We start from the raw sequence: 20184 nt of genomic DNA on the forward strand, positions 1-20184 counted from the left end.
CAGAAAGAGACTTGCAGACACAGAAAACAAACTTACGGCTACCACAGGGGAAAAGGGGGTGGGGGAGGGATAAATTAGGAGGCTGGGATTAACATATACAAACTACTAGGTATAAAATAGATAACCAACAGGACCTACTGTATAGCTCAGGGAACCATACTCAATATTATGTAATAACCTATAAGAGAAAAGAATCTAAAAAAAAATGTATATACATCATATATAACTAAATCACTGTGCTGTACACCTGAAACTTATATGATATTATAAATCAACTATACTTCAAAAAGTTTTAAAAAAAGAAGTTATGGCATTAAAGAATTTGTGCTGAATAATGAATTCAATAAAACATCGAATTAAATTTAAATAATTATTATAAATTTATTTATAAAACATCTGAATGTAAAATATCGGTGATAAAAATATGCAATGCAAGAGATCATAATTTTATTGCAATAATCTAGGTCCAGTGCTAAAATAATATGAAAATGTCTAGGAACTAGAAAATAATTTAAAAATAAAATGATGCCCTATCAAGTCTTTACTAATCAAAAAACAAGGTAAAAAATCTCTGAAATTTAAAAAAGTAATCATTATTTTAAAACAAACAAAATATATACCTTCTAAATCACTTAATATTATATAATTATATAATATATATACTCTATATCTATCTACCTAATCTATCTAGCGAAAGACAAAAACTTAAAAAAAAAGGCAAAAAAAAGATTCAAAATAAGGTTATAATTAGAACAGCAGTTATGAAAATACATGTGTCAGTTAAACATCCTCAAAGAGCAGTCACAATCACTGAAGGCAAATGGCACTGTGTGAAGCGTTTATATACCATAGATCAAGTCCTCACAGCTATCTTATGAGGTAGATATTATTTTCCTTTTTAAGATGGATTGGTTATCTGTAATCAAGGTCACAGAAGTAAAAAGTGGTAGAGGTGGAATTTCAGTTTAATTCTTTTTTTTTTTAAAGCATTATTCATTTTCATTAGTTTATTTATTTATTTATATTTAGCTGTGTTGGGTCTTCGTTTCTGTGCGAGGGCTTTCCCTAGTTGTGGCAAGCGGGGGCCACTCCATCGCGGTGCACGGGCCTCTCACTATCGCGGCCTCTCTTGTTGCGGAGCACAGGCTCCAGACGCGCAGGCTCAGTAGTTGTGGCTCACGGGCCCAGTCGCTCCGCGGCATGTGGGATCCTCCCAGACCAGGGCTCGAACCCGAGTCCCCTGCATTAGCAGGCAGATTCTCAACCACTGCGCCACCAGGGAAGCTCCTGATTTTTTTTAAGTCCTATTACTTTCAAGTTTGTTCCAGTTGCTCACAAAATAATTTGGTAAGATAGTACAGTATGGTATGGCATGGTATAGTATATCTGGCACAACTTGGAAGGGTGTATTCCATGGAGAAACCTATTCGCGAAGTGGGAGAAATTTCTTATTGTAAAAGCAACATAGTATTATTTCAGAAAGTTGGAAATTAGAAAAAGGTAATCACTTCTGATACCATCACAGTAGAACGACCTGTATCATCTTTAAAACTGTCCCTGCCTGCTTTATTATATGCACAACATTTTTATGGTTAAAATTTTACTATATATACAATTTTGCATCCTGCTTTTGTACTTGTCCTTGTATAATAAGCACACTCTTCGTTGCACATGGTCTTTTAAATTATTATTATTTCAATGACTACCTAATATTTACTAAGTAGATATTTCACATTTTAAGTTCCTTGGTGTTGGCCAATCAAGTTGCTGACTTTCAGTTTTTCAGGAAAAACGTTCTTCTAGCCAGTCACTTGGTAGTAGAAAGAACTTTTATGAAAAGCTCAATTTGCTTTCTTACCTAATCTCTAGATTCATATGTCCACCAGACAGGTTGCTTGATGTTAATTTGACCAAAACTTGATCAAATGGAAAATCTTGTAAAGAAAAATTGATCTGAAAGGAACTAAAACTTTAGAAACTGTAGTTTGTCTTGAAGCTTTTACGATAAAAGAACAAGAGTCTGCCGTGTGGGCAAATAGCAGTCTGACAAATGCTTTTCAATGAAAATTATGTTAAACTCATACTAACTCTTACGAAAATAAACTAATAATAAATACAAATTTGAGGAGCAAGGAAAAACCCTTCCACCCCCCATAAAATAGTCATCTAAATACAATAAAGAAATTTTGCACAGCCTTCCAAAAATTACAGGTTGCATGTTTTGGTTTGATTAGTCTGCCCTTAGGAAGAAAGGAGGTAAAAGGCCAAATCATTTTTCTTTGCAGCTTGTCATGCCTAATAGTAATTTATCAAGACAATTGGTTTTAATGTTTTTAGTATGGGGGAAAAAAAAAAAAGAAGAAAAAGCAGATGTATGTAAAATTAGTCTAGTTGTAAACAACTCACTTTCGGGACTCAATCTGTCTACAACTTCTGCCACTCCTGAATTTTGTTCTTTTGTTGTCTCTGCACAACCATGCAAAACTGAACCCTGCCTCCCCCCAAAAAGTCATCTTACTTATATTTTCATAGCTAAAATTTGAACTATGAAGGGATAATTGAAATGAATATTATTAAAAGAATTCAATGTTTTTTTTAAGTTCAGCTAAACGTGCACATATAGCAAAACTGAAGTTGGTACCGTTTCCTGGGAAGGCTTGGCTTGAGATAACTTCTGTAAAAGCAGAAAATCCAGCTGCATGGGTATTTGCGATAAAAATGGATTCACACTTAGGCAAAGGGATGACAGAAGTGAGGTGCTAGTTAAATGGCATAGCTGTTAAATGACGATGCTAAACCTCCACACTCTGGCAGGAATGGCACATGGAATTCTACTGCAAACAGCATCTTACGAATTGAATTGGATTGTGGAGACCTATGAAAAGCAAGTGGTGTAAGAAGCAAGATCTCAATCGCTACCTGTGCTTTTGGTTGCTGAACCACTGAGCGCTCTGGCTGACTTCTGCTTCTCCAATTCTCCTGGGATTTCGTGTTCTGTCATCCCTGAAGGAAAAGATTTAGAGTATAGAATCTGTTGACATCTTGTTAGTTCTGGGGGAATAGGACTTCTGAAGGGAAAAGACAAGCCAAGAAAGCCCCCGTGGGAATCAGAATGATTGGCCATGGAGCAGTTTTATGTGCCTGTGAACCTTTACAAAACAGGAATCCTCTCTGTGCCCCTGTTCCAAGATTCACTGCTGGAATCTCAAAACTGAAAGGGACCTGAGAGGTCATGCCAAGACTGCCCCAAGGCTCAAGTTCCCATCAGATACTTAAAACTGCTATCAAGTACTTGAACTTCTCATTTCCAGACTAACCAATCCTATCAATGAATCTTTATTACGATAGAATTTGAATGCCCTCCCCATTTCGCAAATCCCGTCAATCAGGTCTAGATACAGTCTAATTGATCTACTTCTTTCTTGAAAAAGAGTTCCCAGTCATGAGCAATTTCTCCAGCGATGTGCCCAATTTACTAGCAACCTGCCTACGGCTTGGCGGGACTACCTCTTCTCTCCTTCTAGACTCTGGGCGTATTTGGATTTGAGAGTGCATACAACGTGTGCTGCTGCTGAGGTATCCAATCCCTGCTGAGATAATGCAAGAAGTATGTTGGACTTTGGAGAAATATGTAAATGAGAACGCAAATGAGTTCTGCAGCCAGGCAGGTGGTACACGTGTGAAGTCATCCAGAGACTTATAGGGAGTAACAGAGATTGGGGTAGCCTGGAGAGTACAGAGAGTCCCTAAAAGCAAACAGCTTCATTTATGTCTTTAAGCGCCGTCAGAACACTGACTCACCCGTGGTCTGCAATTTGCTCTCACTGTTCCTCAGGCCAGTGTCTGGTGTGGCATTAGCAGCCTCACAGGAGACATCAGACCATCGAATGTTCTCATCGTGCCGAGCAGATCATACATAGCGTGTTCCAAAATAAACTCTTCTGAAAAGGAAGCAGTTCACTACAAAAGGACCGGCAATTATTTATTTTAAATCTTTCAGGAATAAATTCTCAAATGATCCTGCACCTCTTGTGACATTTGGATGTTGGTTGAGATCTTTTTTCCCAAAGCTGGAGAGATTGTGTTTATTCCATAAATATTTATTAGTAATGATAGTGTTAACTCTTTCTTATTTAGCTTACTATGCAGCAGGCCCTATGCTAAGTATTTTGTGGACCTAATTAAAAGTAATTCTCACAAAAGAACATGAAATTAGCACTGCCCACCACCACCCTAGTGCAGAACTTTTGCTGTTCTTTCTCTCCTCATCCCTTTATGTTTTTCAGTGATGAGACACATTCTTTTCACCCATAACACTAGGTCTGAGTCATGACCATCCTTAGAAAGAAATTCATTTAAAAGATTGTACTGATTTATTCTGTAACTGCTTATAGACTAGCTAGAACAAGGAACTCAAACTGCTTATTTTTTAGAGTGTTGTTTTTTTTTTTCCAGTTGTCATATGCAGACTTCTCATTAAAACACCCTTCCCTCATATTGTAGACAGATCTCGGATGGAGAGTCAAACCTTTTCCACCATAAGGGACTGCCTTGCTGCTGGGCAGGAGGAACTCATCCTCCTGCAAGAGAAAGTCAAGAATGGGAAACTCTCTGTGGACGAAGCCCTGGAGAAATTTAAACACTGGCAGATGGGAAAGACTGGCCTGGAAATAATTCAGCAGGTAATACAGACCCCAATCCCTTCTGGAACATTCCCTCAGGTGCAGAGCTCCAGCATCTTTGTAAGCCTCTTTCTCTTAACAAGAAATACAGGTAACTGTTCTTTTGTTTTTAACCAACCGCACACAAAAAAGAGGTTTTAAACTACCAATTAAAAGTTCGACAATACCCAGATTTCATGTTTACAAACCATCGATGAACTCAGTGCTGAGACCATGTATATCAGAGCTAATACCTAATCAACTTATAAGGCTGTCCTTAGTACAGTGCATGTTTTATGAATCTCATTGCTGAAATTATGGTGAAGCATCTTTACACTAACGTGCTCAGAATTCTGAAGAATGTATTATGTAGACCAGACTTAAAGGGAACAAGAAAATGATTGAAATCATATCAGACAATAGTCCTAAGTAAAATTTAATAAGTTTTATCGTCTCTTTTCCTTAACCTTTGGAAAAATAAATATATATATACATATATATCAGGATTTGCATGTATATAAATATATACATACATACATATATATATATCAGGATTTGCATATATATGAATATATATATCGGTCAGGTTTTACAGAAATTATGCCAAGAGTATTAACTTCAGATAAGCTTGTCTTCTTTAAACATAATTTACATCCTGAGAGGGGACTGCAGTAGGTGGTTCTAAGAGGAGAATGAAAACAAAATATACTCTGTGTAATATAATATACACCCCATGACATTCCTCAGTGAGGGGTATCAGGACCATATTCTAGCCATCCAATAGGCCTTCCCACTCCCAAAATATTTTACCAGTTTCTTCTCATCATATAAAACCCCAGTACCTTAAAAGCCAGTTCTCAGGCAGCTGTTTGATTAAACACATTTCATTAGCTACATTAGGCCTAAGTATAAATAATCATTAATAGCATAATATGCTACCTTTCCCAAGGATCATTTTTATTTAAAAATAATGCTTAAGAAAACATTTTTAAACAACAGGGAAATGAATCACAATGGTGATTCAAGCAATATGGCATATAGACAGGATATAGTTTAGGCAAGGGACTTTTCCAATACATCTGAGATCACAAGCCTTGTCAGAAATCACCTGTCTCTATGGATAGCTCTTGTTGTGGTTAGGTGACTGGACCTGGTCAAGATTTTGCAGTGTTAAGCAAGGGCAGTTCTTTTGCCAAACAAATGCTAAGAATGCTGATTGTAGAGTTCTGTAACGGATCGCTGTTCATGGTCAGAACTACAGTATTGCTTTCAATCCACACCATTGCCATCACCATCAAGCATCCTTCTTATGCCGAAATGGGTAAAATGTGCCTAAGTGCAGACCTACAAATCACTTTCCTAGCAATGCTAGAAAATAAGTTATATACGTTTTGTTAAGTCAATTGTACTTCATCCTTCTTAGACCCTTCAATAATAAAGTTTACAATTTAAAGTGATCCAACCTAAATACCTTCTTGGTAAGGATTTCACTAGTTGCTTTATTAAACCCTTGGTTGTTTATATGTTATTTGTGTATTTATATTCAATACTGTTTTAGAAAGAATTTAAGGTGGTCTGTACTCAACTACTCTGAGACCAATGTGGCTTATCTAATATATAGGGATAATGGGATAATGAATACAGTAAGTAAAACAAAACAAAACAAAAAAATTTAACCTGTAAATGCAAGAACAAACACTAAGATTACTTTCCATTAGAGTCCAAAGTTTTGTGACTCTGACTGAGGACTGTGGGAGGAATCAGTCCGTTCTTTTCCATTTCTTTCCCAAATTGATTGAGATATCATTGACTTTGTCTAAATTTAAAGTGTATAACGGGCTGATGTGATATATTGCAAAATGATGACCACCATAGCATTAGCTAACACCTCCATCATGTCACAAAATTACCATTTTTGTGTGACGAGAACAAATAATGCTAACTCTCTTAGCAACTTTTAAGTTGCTAAGTATAATATATATATATATAAATACAGTACTGTTAAATATAATCATCCTGCTGTACATTAGATCCCCAGAACCTTTTTATTTTATAACTGGAAGTTGGTACCCTTTGACCAACATCACCATCTCCCCATTTCATCCACTCCTCAGCCCCTGATAACGATCATTCAACTCTGTTTCTATGAATTTGGCTTTTATAGAGTTCACATATGTGAGATCACACAGTATTTGTCTTTCTCTATATGACTTATTTCACTTAACATAATGCCCTAAAGGTCCATCCATGTTGCCGCAAATGGTAGGACTTCCTTCTTTCTCCTTGCTGAATAATATTCCATTGTGTGTGTGTGTGTGTGTGTGTGTGCGTGTGTATATATATATACACACACACATATATATATACATATATAACACATCTTCTTTATCCATTCATCTGTTGACAGACACCTAGGTGGTTTCCATATCTTGGCTATTGCAATAAACATGGAAATGCAGCTATTTCTTTGAGATCCTGATTTCATTTCCTTTGGATAAATACCCAGAAGTAGGATTGCTGACTCATATGGTGGTACTATTTTTAATGTTTTGAGGAACCTCCATTACTGATTTCCATAATGGCTGTACCAATTTACATTTCCACCAACACTGCACAAGGCTTCCCTTTTCTCCATAACCTTATCTCTTACCTCGTGTCCTTTTGATGATACTCATTCTAACAGTTCTGAGGTAAGATCCTATTGTGGCTTTGATTTGCATTTCCCTGATGATTTGTGATGTTGAGAATTTTTTCACATATCCGTTGGCCATTTTTATGTCTTCTTTGAGAGATGTCTTTTCAGTTCCTCTGCCCATTTTTTAATCAGATTATATGGGACTTTTTGCTACTGAGTTGTTGTGTGAGTTCTTTATATATTTTGGATATTAACTCCTTCTCAGATACATGATTTGCAAATATTTTCCCTCAGTCCATAGTGTGCCTTTTCATTTTGTTGATTGCCTCTTTCGCCATGCAGAAGCTTTTTAGTCTGATGTAGTCCCAGTTGTTTATTTTTGCTTTTGGTGCTTGTGCTTTTTCAGTCATATTCAAAACATCATTGCCAAGACCAATGTCAAAGAGCTTTTTCCCTGTGTTTTTCCAGTCAGTCCTTAACATAAGGGCCTGAACAAAAGTCAGAACAACAAAAAATGAATGTTCTCCCTGTTTTCCCAACACACACTCATCCCCATATACTTTTCAATATTACTCTTGTAGTTTACAAAAATGTTCATTTGTATCCTGAGGATGAATCTATCAGAGGTAGCTGTGAAGTTATATTTTTCTTGACAGAGATATTATCCTAGGAAAATAGGAGAAAAAATGGTACAAATACAGAGTTAATAGTAGAAGAGCTTCTAGACTAATGAAGACCCACGTAGAATCCCTGGAGTCAAAGGTGAGATGCCTGAGAAAACCTTGCCTTTAGCTCTCCTCACTCCTGCTCACAGCCAGTGGGTCCCTTGCTCCACTCATAGGAAGGGATCTTTAAGGCAATGAAAACAACTCTAGGAAAAGTGGTTTCTAGGCTTCAGGGGCAACCCTTAGGAAAAGTGCTACTCTAGGTTCTCTTCTAAAAGCAGATTTTTTGAATGTTAGCTTGCTTTACCTTTCAGTTAAATAGTTAATAGATGTTCAATGTAGAATATTTGGAAAGTAAAGAAAGGTCACAGATGAGTTAAGAAGGGAATCCAGTTTGTGTATCATTTGCTACCATGTCCCTGGTTCTTAGAAGGAATTTCTAGTAAGGCAGGTACCCTACAGAGGCTGGAGATGGGCTCAGACAGCAGCAGACCATCATTGTGCTGGCCTCCTGCTTTTGGACACCAAATAGCCAATGTAGATGCCTCAGGTGTTTGATTGGGAAAACAGCTCCCAAAAGAATTGGGCTCTGGGTTTCTACCTTGATTCTACCACTTATAACTGTGTGATTTGGGAAAGTTACTTAATCTCTCTGTAGCTCAGTTTCCTTATCTGTAAAATGAGATGATGACGTTCTTTATCCACTTCATGAAGTTGTGAGGATTAAGTAAAATAATACATGTAAAGTATCAAGGACGGTGATTAGGACACTGTAAGTACCAAATTAACACTAAGTAGTAGTGGTGGTACTGGTGATATGAATCTTGACTTCTGTTTCCTGGTTGTTCCCTCATTAAGGAAAAACTACGCCAACTACGAGATTGCATTATTGGGAAAAGGCCAGAAGAAGAAAATGTCTACAGTAAGTAAAATTTGCCTGCTATTCAAAAATAATAGAATGGAAAATGCAAGGACAGTGGAGTCAAACAGGCCCGAGTTCAAATCTATACTCTATCACTTCCCAGCTGCTTAAACTGGACAGTGTCTTAATCCTTGGTATTCAGGGTCCTTGTCTGCGAAACAGGAATGATTTTACATATATCTGGAAGTGGTTGTCCAAGTTAACAGATAAAATACTTTTCACCTTCTCTGGCCCATAATGGACCTTCAATAAATGCTAGTTACTTCCTTTCCTTTGACTTCTATGTAAGTTGCAAATAAGATAATTCTGCTCCAGTTGTTTGGTGTTTTTTTGTTGTGTTTCTTTGTATGAGTCATTATATAGGGTATTAAATTATTAAGGAGTCACACTTTTTTTTAATAAGGTAGAATATTCTCAATATAGTCAATTCTCACAACTGTCCACATGTGGATCATTTTAAATTATAAATTTTGTGTTGCCTTGTCCTGAAGCTATCATGCTTCTTTGCAACGCAGATTCTCCTTGCTAATAATTAACAATTGCTCCCGGGGGGAAAAGCATTCGTTTGAATGTTAACACAAACCAAACATTATTAAGACGGTAAATCTTCTCCAAAGATAAACAACACATTCCAAAACTGAAAATAAATTACATTGTCACTCTCTGATCACTCTGTCCCCAAGTCCCTACCCCTGCACAGATAGTTAAAAACTAACAGCCACTAGCAAAGCTTGAAAGCTTCCATCTCTTCCATTTTCAATAATATTGCATAGCTAGTACTTCATGCTGAAATTCACCATGTTAAAATTCATTTTCTTTTTGACATTATTGGGTTGTTATCTACTTTTCCATAGAGAATTCTTTAAGCTCTCTTAGAAATGTTTTCTAAAACAGAAATATACTTTCTAAAATAATTAATAATAATAATTAATAATAATTATTATTATATATTATTATAATTATATGTAATAATAATATTATTATATATAATATATATTATAATATAATATATTATATTATATATATTATAATTATATATATTATATATAATATATATTATAATATAATATAATATTATTAATAATTAATAATAGAAAATGTTTTCTAAAACAGAAATATACTTTCTAAAATAATTAAAGTCATAAACACAAGACTAATTTACAAATAACTGAGTTCTACAGACCTCCATTGTAATGTGGAATAAGAGTAAAATTTTAACAACGTATAAAATTACAAAAAATATAAATAATTTTACTAAGAAACATTAAGTAGTAGTAGTAGCTAATATTTATTAGCTATCTACTATACACTTAATATTACCTTATTAACAACCCTTTGAGATAGGCATTAGTCCCAATTTATAAGTAAGGAAACTGAGAATCTGAGAAACTAAGAAGCCCCTAAACACACAGATTACAGACTACAACCTACGTCTATTGGAATCCAAAGTTAATACTCTTAATCATTAGGAATTAACTAGTTCCCCTTCCAGCCAAAATGGAATAAGTAGTACCAGACACATCCTCCCAATGTAAGAATACAAATACTGGGCAGAAAAATGAGGCAACTGATTTCAGGGAGTAGACAATAGGCAGCCTAAGACTATAATCTCAGAGAAAAACAAAATGTATGAGATATCTCTCATGATTGCCCAGGAGACTGATTTTCTGGCTACAATCTGTGCAAAGCAAGCAAGCAGTCCTGTCAAACTGAGGGGTGCAAAGATCAGAGTTCAGGGCAGCCAGAGCTGCTGGGATGTGTATGGTGGGTCATTGAAGAGGAGGTAGCTGCGTAGAGAGGTAACCTCAGAGGGAGTGAGGGACTCCAAAAGTCTGTGGCTGAGAGACGAGCTGTACATGTGCAGGGCAAGACCACTCAAGGCATACAAGGTAACTGCTTTTAGCACTTTGAAGGCAGAACAGAGACACTGGAGATGGAGCAGAGCCAGGAAAAAGCCAAACTGGGGATGTTTGAGTTCTGCCCTGCCACAGAGGAAAGGTCTCCTTAACACTTTGTTAAAACATCTGGCATCCTGCTGTGACACCCAAGAGGTATAATGAGTAAGGACTATGACTTAGAGTAAGACCTCCTCTAGACATGCCCCAACAAAGCCTAAAACCAAGCCCCTACAGGAGCCCCACAGAAGACAGTTTGTAGGCTTAGTCCTACTGAGAGCCTTAGAAAACACCTTGGGCTAACTATAGGTCAACACTGAAAAAAGCAGAAAACCAAGCTTACCACAAGTTCATGCCAGTAATCAAACTGCCTGCTAAAACAAGAACCTACACTCATCGAAGGAATATTACAGAATCCAGAATATACAACAGATTATCTTTAAAGTCCAGTGTTCTGGGCTTTTTTTTTAATAAAAGAAGAGGTATAAATAAAAAGAAAAATGTAATTCATAGAAAAGAAAAAAGAAAGCCGTCAATAAAAACTGAACCTGAGATGATCTTGTTGTTGACCTTAGCAGACAAAACTTTAAATTATGAACATATTTAAATTAATGAAAAATATGGTTTTAAGGGGTGTATAAATATGAAATCTCAGCAGGAAAATTGAAGCTATATAAAAGAACCAAATGGAAATTTGTAGAAATTAAAATTACAATAAGAAAAATGAAAAATTTATCAGAAGAGCTTATCAGCAGATTGGCTATAGCAAAAGTAAGAGTTAATGAACTTGAAGACAGATCAACAGAAATTATCCAATATGATGAACAGGGAGATAAAAAGACTTTAAAAATGAACGGAGCCTCAGAAACATGTAGTACAATATAAGACAGTCTAGCTTACATGTAATCAGAATCCCAGCGGAAAAAAGAATAAGTTGGAGCCAAAACATTTTAAAAGAAATAGTGGTCAAATACTTTCCAAATTTAGTGTAAACTACCTCCATACTGTTCCAGGAACTTCAAAAAATTCCAGTTAGCATAACTGTTAAGAAAACTACATCTGGGCAACTTGTAGTCAAACTACTTCAAGTCAAGATAAAGAGAAATTCTTGAAAGCAGCCAGAGAAAAAAGACACATTACATATAGAGGGAAAAGGATAAGCATATTCCATATTCACTAATTGCTTATCAGAAACATGGAGGACTAAAGACAGTGCAATAATATCTCTAAAGTGCTAAAAGAAAAACAAATGACCACTTGGAATTGTATATCCAGGGAAAATAACCTTCAAAAATTTGTTGAAATAGAGACATTTTCAGATAATCGAAATCAGAAAATTCATAGACAGCAAAACTGCAATGTAAGAAATGCTAAAGAATGTCATACAAGGTGAAGGGGTTATTAACAAACAAAAACTCAGATCCACACTAAGGAATAAAGAACACTGAAAATTTTACAAAGTAGATAGAAATAAAATATTAATGTTTTCTTTTTTCTCAAAAATTATTTCAAAAACAACTGTTTAAAGCAAAATAGTAACACTTAAATTAGGGATTATAGCATATGAAGAAAGAAAAGATGTGAAAACAATTATGCAAATACAGAGGGTGCAGATAAGTGGAATTATATGGTTGCAAAATTTTTGTAACATGTAGTTCCAAGTATGGAATATAAAGAATCAGTTATAAAGAAGAGGAAAGATTAAGGTAAGAAAGATGAAGTGTCAAGTGTAAGACATGAAGCATGAAGAAGTACACTATTGTCTCTAAATAGACTGTAAGTTAATGGTACATATCTTAGTTATAAAGTAGGTAGATAGATAAAGAAACTAATAGAGGAAATAAAATGTAACACTAAAAAGCTATTTGATTCGCCAAAAAGTAAAGCAGGAAAGTAGCAAAAACATAAACAAAATGGATTAGTAAATAACCAAGAACAAGATATTAGTATTAAACTGAGTCATATCAATAATTGTGTTAAATGTAAATAGATTAAATGTATCATCTAAAAGGTAGACATTTTCCAACCTGATAAAAAAGTAATACCCAACTTTGTGCTATCTAAAGGACATGCATTTTAAATATGACACAGATAGGTTAAAAGTAAAGATGGTGAAAGATCTACCATGCCAATAGTAAGCATAAGAAAGCTGGCATGGCTATATCAATACAAGACAAGATGAATTTCAATACAAAGAGTATTACAAAGAGACAAAAGAAGCTATTACAAACTGACAAAAGGGCAGTTCACTAGGAAGATATAAAAATCCTAAATATTTGTGTACCTTAAACTGTGTATGTATTTATGAGTTTTATCAAAACTCGTGAAGCAAAATTTGATAGTACTCAGAGATGTTTTCACCTATTTCTTAGTATTTGATAGAAGAAATAAAAAAAAATCAGTAACAATATAGAAGATCTAAACAACACTGTCAACAAACTTGACCTAATTGACTTTACAGAACAAGGCATCAAAAAAATTCAGAATACACGTTTGTTTAAGGTGTACATGGAAAGTTCAGCAAGACAGAACACATACTGGACTATCGAAAATTTTCAATAAGTTTAAAAAGATTGAAATCTTCAGAATATGTTCTCTGAAAGATTTCAGTCTTTTGAAATCTTTTATCTCTTACCACAGCAGAAATAAATTAGAATTTAATTAAGAAATTAGAAAAAAATCTCTCAAAAGAGTTAAGAATTAAATACAACATTTCAAAATAACCCATGGGGTCAAATAAGAAATCACAAGGAAATATTTCAACCTGAATGATAAAGAAAACACAACATTACAAAATTGTGGAATGCAATCAAAACAGTACTTACAGGGAAATATATGGCTATAAATGTGAAAGTAGAAAAGATGAAAAATTTAAGATCAATGAGCTAAGGTTCCATCTTAGGAAACTAGAAAATGAAAAGCAACTAAATCCAAAAAGAGCTGAGAGGAAAAAATAATAATAAGATCAAAAATCAATGAAACAGAGAATTAATAGAGAAAATTAACAAAACCAAAAATTAGTTATTTAAAAATGTTAATGAAATTGATAAGCCCATGGCAAAAATGATCATGCAAAAAAGAGAAAACAAGAGTTACCTATATCAGGAGTTAAAATGAGGCTATCACAACAGATCCTACAGACATTAAAAAGATTCTAAGGAGATATAATTAAGTTTTTGCCAATACATTAAACAACTCAGACAAAAAGAGCAAATTAATTAAAAATAAAACTTACCAAACCTGACTCCAAAGGGGAAAGAAAAGAAAAACCCTACACTTCTCTGAGTAAATCTCTTTGTAGTCTGACTTTTAGAACTTTGTTAATATTTTACGTATTCAACAAACTTAGATGAGACAGAGAAGGGAACAAGATGAAATATAAGCAGAAGAAAACAAACCTAGCTGTATTACAAATAAATAACATATCCACACTAAAAGGGGATAGAAAAAAAAACAAATAAATTTAGAAAACAGCATATTCTAAGACTAAAATTAAAAGAAAAAAACAGTACATAAAAATTGTATTCTATACTCCAGTTAGTAAGTCTTATTTCTCTACAGGGGTATAGTTTAGCAATTTCAAAACTACTTTATGTATATTCTAGCATTGAGTAAATAAATAAATGCACTGTTGATAATGAGAGCCAGGTTTCCTATTGTCAGAGAAAGGAGTTACAACTAAGGAAAGAAGGAAGCCCAGAATGAATCTTGTAGTATTGGATTGGAATTGGAGGTAAAAGCATAACAACTCATGGTTGTTAATATTGGGTTGGCCAAAACGTTCATTCAGGTTTTTCCATAAGATCATATGAAAAAACCTGAATGACCGTTTTGGCCAACCCAATATATATGTTACACATAAATATAGAAATATAGTTGTATATATATTTCCTTAGCTCTGTATGCTGAGAGCACCTAGAAACAATGACAGCCCAGCAACAGTGAGCACATCTAGTACCTAGATCTTAGTTCACAAAAAGAAAAATGGCTAATAAGCATGTGAAAAGATACTCAGCATCATTAATCATCAGGAAAAAGTAAATTGAATTACACTGAGGTACCAATACACAACAAATATAGATAAAATTTTTTAATATTGTCAAAGTTAAGCAATTAGAATATGGAAGAACTGGACATGCACTGCATGCATTGCTGATGGGAGTATAAAGTGTTGCGACGACTTTAGAAATATTAAATATGCACTTACTATCGATAGATGACCTAGCTATTCAAGAGAAAGAAAAGATGGAAAATATGTTCATTCAAAAACATGTTCATGAAAGTTCATAGCAGTTTCATTCATAGTAGCCAAACTGGAAACAATCCAAATGTCCAATAGGAGATTAGGTAGTTATATTGTGATATATTCACACAATGGAATACTACTCAGCAGTAAAGAGGGATACCTACTATCACACACACAACCAAAATGCATCTCACGGATATTATGCGGAGTGAAAGATACCAGACACAGAAGAATACCTGCTGTAAGATCCCATTTATCTGGACTTCTAGATAAAACAAATCTATAGAGATAGAAATCAGCTCAGGGGCCATCAGGGGTAATGGTGGGTGAGAATTGAGGTAAGGGGGCACAAGGGAGTTTTCTGTGGAGATGAAGTGTTCTCTGTGCTAATGGGGGTGATGGGTATATGCTGTATAGATTTGTCAAGAGTCATCAACCTATACACTTAAGAATGTATGACTTGTACTGTATGTAAGTAGTTCTAAATAAGGTTAATTTTTAAAAATACTTGAATAGCTCAGGCTTAAAGAATATCAGAGCAGAGTAGGAGTAGCATTGACATATATATACTACTAAATGTAAAATGGATGGCCAGTGGGAAGCAGCTGCATAGCACAGGGAGATCAGTTCGATGCTTTGCCACGACCTAGAGGGGTGGGATGGGGAGGGTGGGAGGGAGGCTCAAGAGGGAGGGGATATGGGGATATATGTATGCATATGGCTGATTCACTTTGTTGTACAACAGAAACTAACACAGTATTGTGAAGCAATTATACTCCAATAAAGATCTATTGGGGCTTCCCTGGTGGTGCAGTGGTTGAGAATCTGCCTGCCAATGCAGGGGACACGGGTTCGAGCCCTGGTCTGGGAAGATCCCACATGCCGCGGAGCAACTAGGCCCGTGAGCCACAACTACTGAGCCTGCGCGTCTGGAGCCTGTGCTCCGCAACGGGAGAGGCCGCGACAGTGAGAGGCCCATGCACCGCGATGAAGAGTGGCCCCCGCTTGCCGCAACTAGAGAAAGCCCTAGCACAGAAACGAAGACCCAACATAGCAATCAATCAGTCAATCAATAAATCAATAAATCTTTTTAAAAAAATCTATTAAAAAAAAAAGAATTCATCAACGAAAAAAAGAAAAAAGCAGAGTGGGAAGCTTTTATTATTAAGTGTCAAATATATCTAAAATCATAATAATGTGGGACAAGTGTCAGAAGGAAAAAGGACAAAAATTTAAAAAGACATAGTTTCACACTTAGTGGCTGGAGGTTAGTATTTTTTAAATCACATTGTGAAACTACATAGTCACTTCAAGGACAAAAGTAGTCAAACAATAAGAAGAAGCAACCTTAAGATAAATATTGAGCGAAACTCAGTAGAATGTGCTTTTTTTGTCTTGTAGATAAGCTCACCATTGTGCACCATCCAAATGGTAAGTGTTTGGTGTTTATAGAAGGATTTAGGACTAAAACAAAGCTCATAGTAAACCAACTTTTATATTAATGTAAACCTAATGTGATTAAGCTGGTCACTGTAAAAAACTCACAGAGATTTTATATTTATAAGCAAAACCACTTGACATCCAAAATAAATGTGAGATGATTCTAGAATAGCAATGCTAGAGGCGTTGTCATATAGTAAAAGAAGCACGTACTTTGAACTCTGACCTGGCTCTTCACGACTTACTAGCTGTGACCTTTGGCTTAAACCCTTTAAGCCCCAGTTTCCTCATTTGTAAAATGCAGATAAGAATTCTATCAACTCGGTGCTTTGTGTCCACCTACAGGGGTAGGATAGGGAGGGTGGGAGGGAGACGCAAGAGGGAGGAGATATGGGGATATATGTATATGTATAGCTGATTCACTTAGTTATACAGCAGAAACTAACACACCATTGTAAAGCAATTATACTCCAATAAAGATGTTAAAAAAAAAAAAGAATTCTATCGCGGAGAATTATTATAAAACAGATGATGATTTGTGTAAATGGAGCTAACGCTTGATAAGTGGGAGACGTTGATAGAACAAATGAAATTGGAATGGCATGCAATAGCTGAGGGGTTCCCTTCAGTGTGATGGGGGAGGATGGGTGCAGAAGGTAGGGAGGGTAGAGGGGAGCTGCCGGCCAGCTGGGGGCTGTCCCATGAGCTCCAAGCACTGCCTGCAGCCTGAAGCACAGGGCTGACTGCAGGAATGGAGAGGCACGTGGCTGGGATGGAAAGTGAGACACCTGTGAGAAAAGCAGGAAGTAGCATGGGCCAAGGTGGAACAGTAGAAACAAACTTTTATATATAAAAAAAAAAGTGTGCTTTGCAATTGCCTGATTCTGGTAAATGGGGAAGAGAAAAAGAAGAAAAAGGCATACTCAAGTGGAGCTCGTTATTCGAAGATGTTGGATTGTTTCTGAGCTGAAGCAACTCCTTGAGTATCCTATTCTAGTCAATCCCTATGTGTAGGAGAAATTAATACATACTTGTCAAGCATACTATTTAAATGTGCCCTTTTTGATCTCTTTAATATTTTTTCTCTTTACCCATATCCTATTCTTTGCATATATATTTTTTAAGTGCTGAATAAAGGAATTATTAAATGTGTGAACAAGTGAAGAGATAGTAACAGAGTTTGTATTTCTAGGTAATGAAAATGCCCACAATGAAAATGTGTCATATAACATACCCTTTGGCAATAAGGTGGGTTGTATATATCTTCATTTTTATAAAATGCAAAAAAGAATTCTTTGTTGAGAAAGAATATGAAAGCCTTCTATGCTGACTATGCTTTGAAACATTCCAACAAATGTGAACTAAACAGGTCACATAAGCATTTGTGTGCAAAATCCATGAGCAATAATTTAAAGAAATTAACTGTTCTGAAAAAAGCAAAGAAAGAACTCAAAGGAAAAAGGCACTGAGGCCAAAGTGTGGCTGAATTCAGCTGACCAAATAAATCTTAGAGGAGTTATAAACACATCTTCTTTAGCAAAAGGAACATGATGAGCCTACTTGAACCACGATTTATACAATCCTTAAAGTCTAGTTTTAAGAAAAAATGTAATGCCAAAATATTGTTCATATAAATATGCATTACTTCACATTGTAGAGTTAACTGAAAGTAAATTGCTAACAAGAAGCCAGAAATAACACTAAGGAAAGACAGCAGCAGTGGAAAGCCAAGACCCGTTCAAGACAACACCACTGATGTCCTGTCCACAAATTTTTCTTCATAAAAAATCATGCTATTCCAACTATCTACATATGTGATGTAGGACATTTGCACTGTTACCCAGGGTCATCTGGCAGCTGGATTTCTTGCTAAAATCCAGAATTAGGGCCCATAACAAACCCGTTTTAGTTTACCAAATTTTAATAACCCTTTAAGCTCTCTTATGCTTCAAATAAATCATACGTAATTATAAAAGTCATTCACCCTTAAGAACTGCTTGAAGTATTTGCGTTTCTGGATCATTCTATGGCCCACCAATGAGCTATAGACCTAATGGGTCTACAGCACATATGGACCTAATGGGTCTACAGCACATAAACTCATGAGACTCATTTGACTGTAGCAGAATTGTGAGGTACCACCTAGCCCAGGAGTTTATGAAAATATCTTTGTTAAACAAAGATTATTCTACAAGATCTGGAGGACGATCTTGAGAGCAAGATTTTGGATAAGAGGAAAAGAATACAAATTCCCAACGCTTAAGCTGTTCTCCCTCAAAAAGAAAATAAAATTTGAACTCAAGGACTTTGATGTAGTTGAGCTTTACAATGACTCTTTCCTTTAAAGATGGAGGACTGTCTTGCCAGTTGCCTCTACAAAGCTGTTTTTCTGCGACCGAGAAAGGCAACTATGACTTTATCATGTTTCTGTGTTCAGCCTTAAAATGGAGAAATGCTAACTCTGTCTATTTTTTTTTCCTTAGCTTCCTGCTCGACTCCAAGTTGAAAAGGAATTTGGTTTCTGTTGCAGGAAAGATCACTAAAGAAGGTAATGTATCAGCTATATTTTTTTAGAAAACCTAAAGCAGGCTTATTAGGAACTTGAAGGAATCATTTGTCTAGCAAACAGAACACCTTAAATATTTCATTGTCTTCTCCTGAAACGATAAACGTGTGTATTTTTCAAGCTAAAGGTGATTGTTCCTTAGAAAGATTTATTGCAGGGGTGATTTTATGCTAGGTAATCAATTTCAGGTGATGATCATTTTTCACTAATACATTTCCTGTGATCTTATTTTCAGGTTATTATAATAAAACTCAAGAATCTGCAGACACTTCTGGGTGAAGCAAGCTTGCATTTGGATTGCCTGCTGTCTTCAGGACAAATCTATACTATGAAAGCAGAAGCAAGCTTTTGAATTTCAGAATTTGTTATTGACACAATTTATTGGCATTATACCTGCTTCAGATGAGTATATCAACATTAAAATTGAATGCTGTAGAGCAATTGCATTCTTTGAAAATTCTTGCGTTTTACAATGCATTTTGCCACTGAAGCAGCTATTTCCCATTTTTAAAATTAAAGAAAAACAAGAGCAGAGAAGTTAAATGCTCTGTAGCAAAGTTACTGGGCCTGTTTAATGGGCTAACCTTAATCGTTTACTCCCCGCTACACTTAGAATAAGCATAAAAAATACAAATTTGTTTTGTACATATTTGCTTTTCCAGTGGATGGTCTATTTTCTGAATTTCTCACATACAAAGCTCTAATTATTATTGTCACATGTTTGCAGCAACCTTCCATTTTTTAGAGCTTGTTTGCATATAACCTTGAGAACATTATTTTTTTAACTTTCTGTGTCTCAAATTAATATACATTTTCACAACCTATATTCTCTATTAAAAGGCTTATAATTTCATCATCCCATTTCTTAGAAGCAATTTATGAGCTTAGAATAGAATGCGGTTTTATCATTCTATGATTTCTACCCACAGTTGCTGCAAATTAAATAAATGTTCAAAGCTATGTCTGACTTTTCAAAATAAATGTATGAGAATTAACCACTAAGTTCTTCTGCTTACCAGTTTACAGAGAGAAGTCTACCAAATATTTTTTAATTTCACTGTGTAGGGCCCATAAAGTAAACACACAAATGATTTTTTTCTAGCTTCTAAACAGTGATTTATAGGGATATATATTTTAAGTGATTCTGCAAAACA

General features: G+C 35.3%; 1 protein-coding gene across 6 annotated transcripts in view; it reads left to right on the forward strand.

Moving 5' to 3' along the window:
- The window catches only part of BANK1 (B cell scaffold protein with ankyrin repeats 1), a 498930-nt gene extending 479138 nt beyond the window's left edge, over positions 1–19792 (forward strand). For all 6 annotated transcript variants that reach the window (XM_068542510.1, XM_068542511.1, XM_068542507.1 and 3 more), the window contains 6 exons: positions 4504–4682; positions 8820–8883; positions 16426–16455; positions 17657–17712; positions 18948–19012; positions 19266–19792. In XM_068542510.1, the coding sequence (XP_068398611.1) occupies positions 4504–4682; positions 8820–8883; positions 16426–16455; positions 17657–17712; positions 18948–19007 (389 nt within the window). In that variant the 3' untranslated portion in view covers positions 19008–19012; positions 19266–19792. The remainder of the gene's footprint in view (positions 1–4503; positions 4683–8819; positions 8884–16425; positions 16456–17656; positions 17713–18947; positions 19013–19265) is intronic.
- Positions 19793–20184: the final 392 nt, after the last annotated feature.

Source organism: Eschrichtius robustus, chromosome 4 (genome assembly GCF_028021215.1).
Source record: "Eschrichtius robustus isolate mEscRob2 chromosome 4, mEscRob2.pri, whole genome shotgun sequence".
Lineage (NCBI taxonomy): Eukaryota > Metazoa > Chordata > Mammalia > Artiodactyla > Eschrichtiidae > Eschrichtius > Eschrichtius robustus.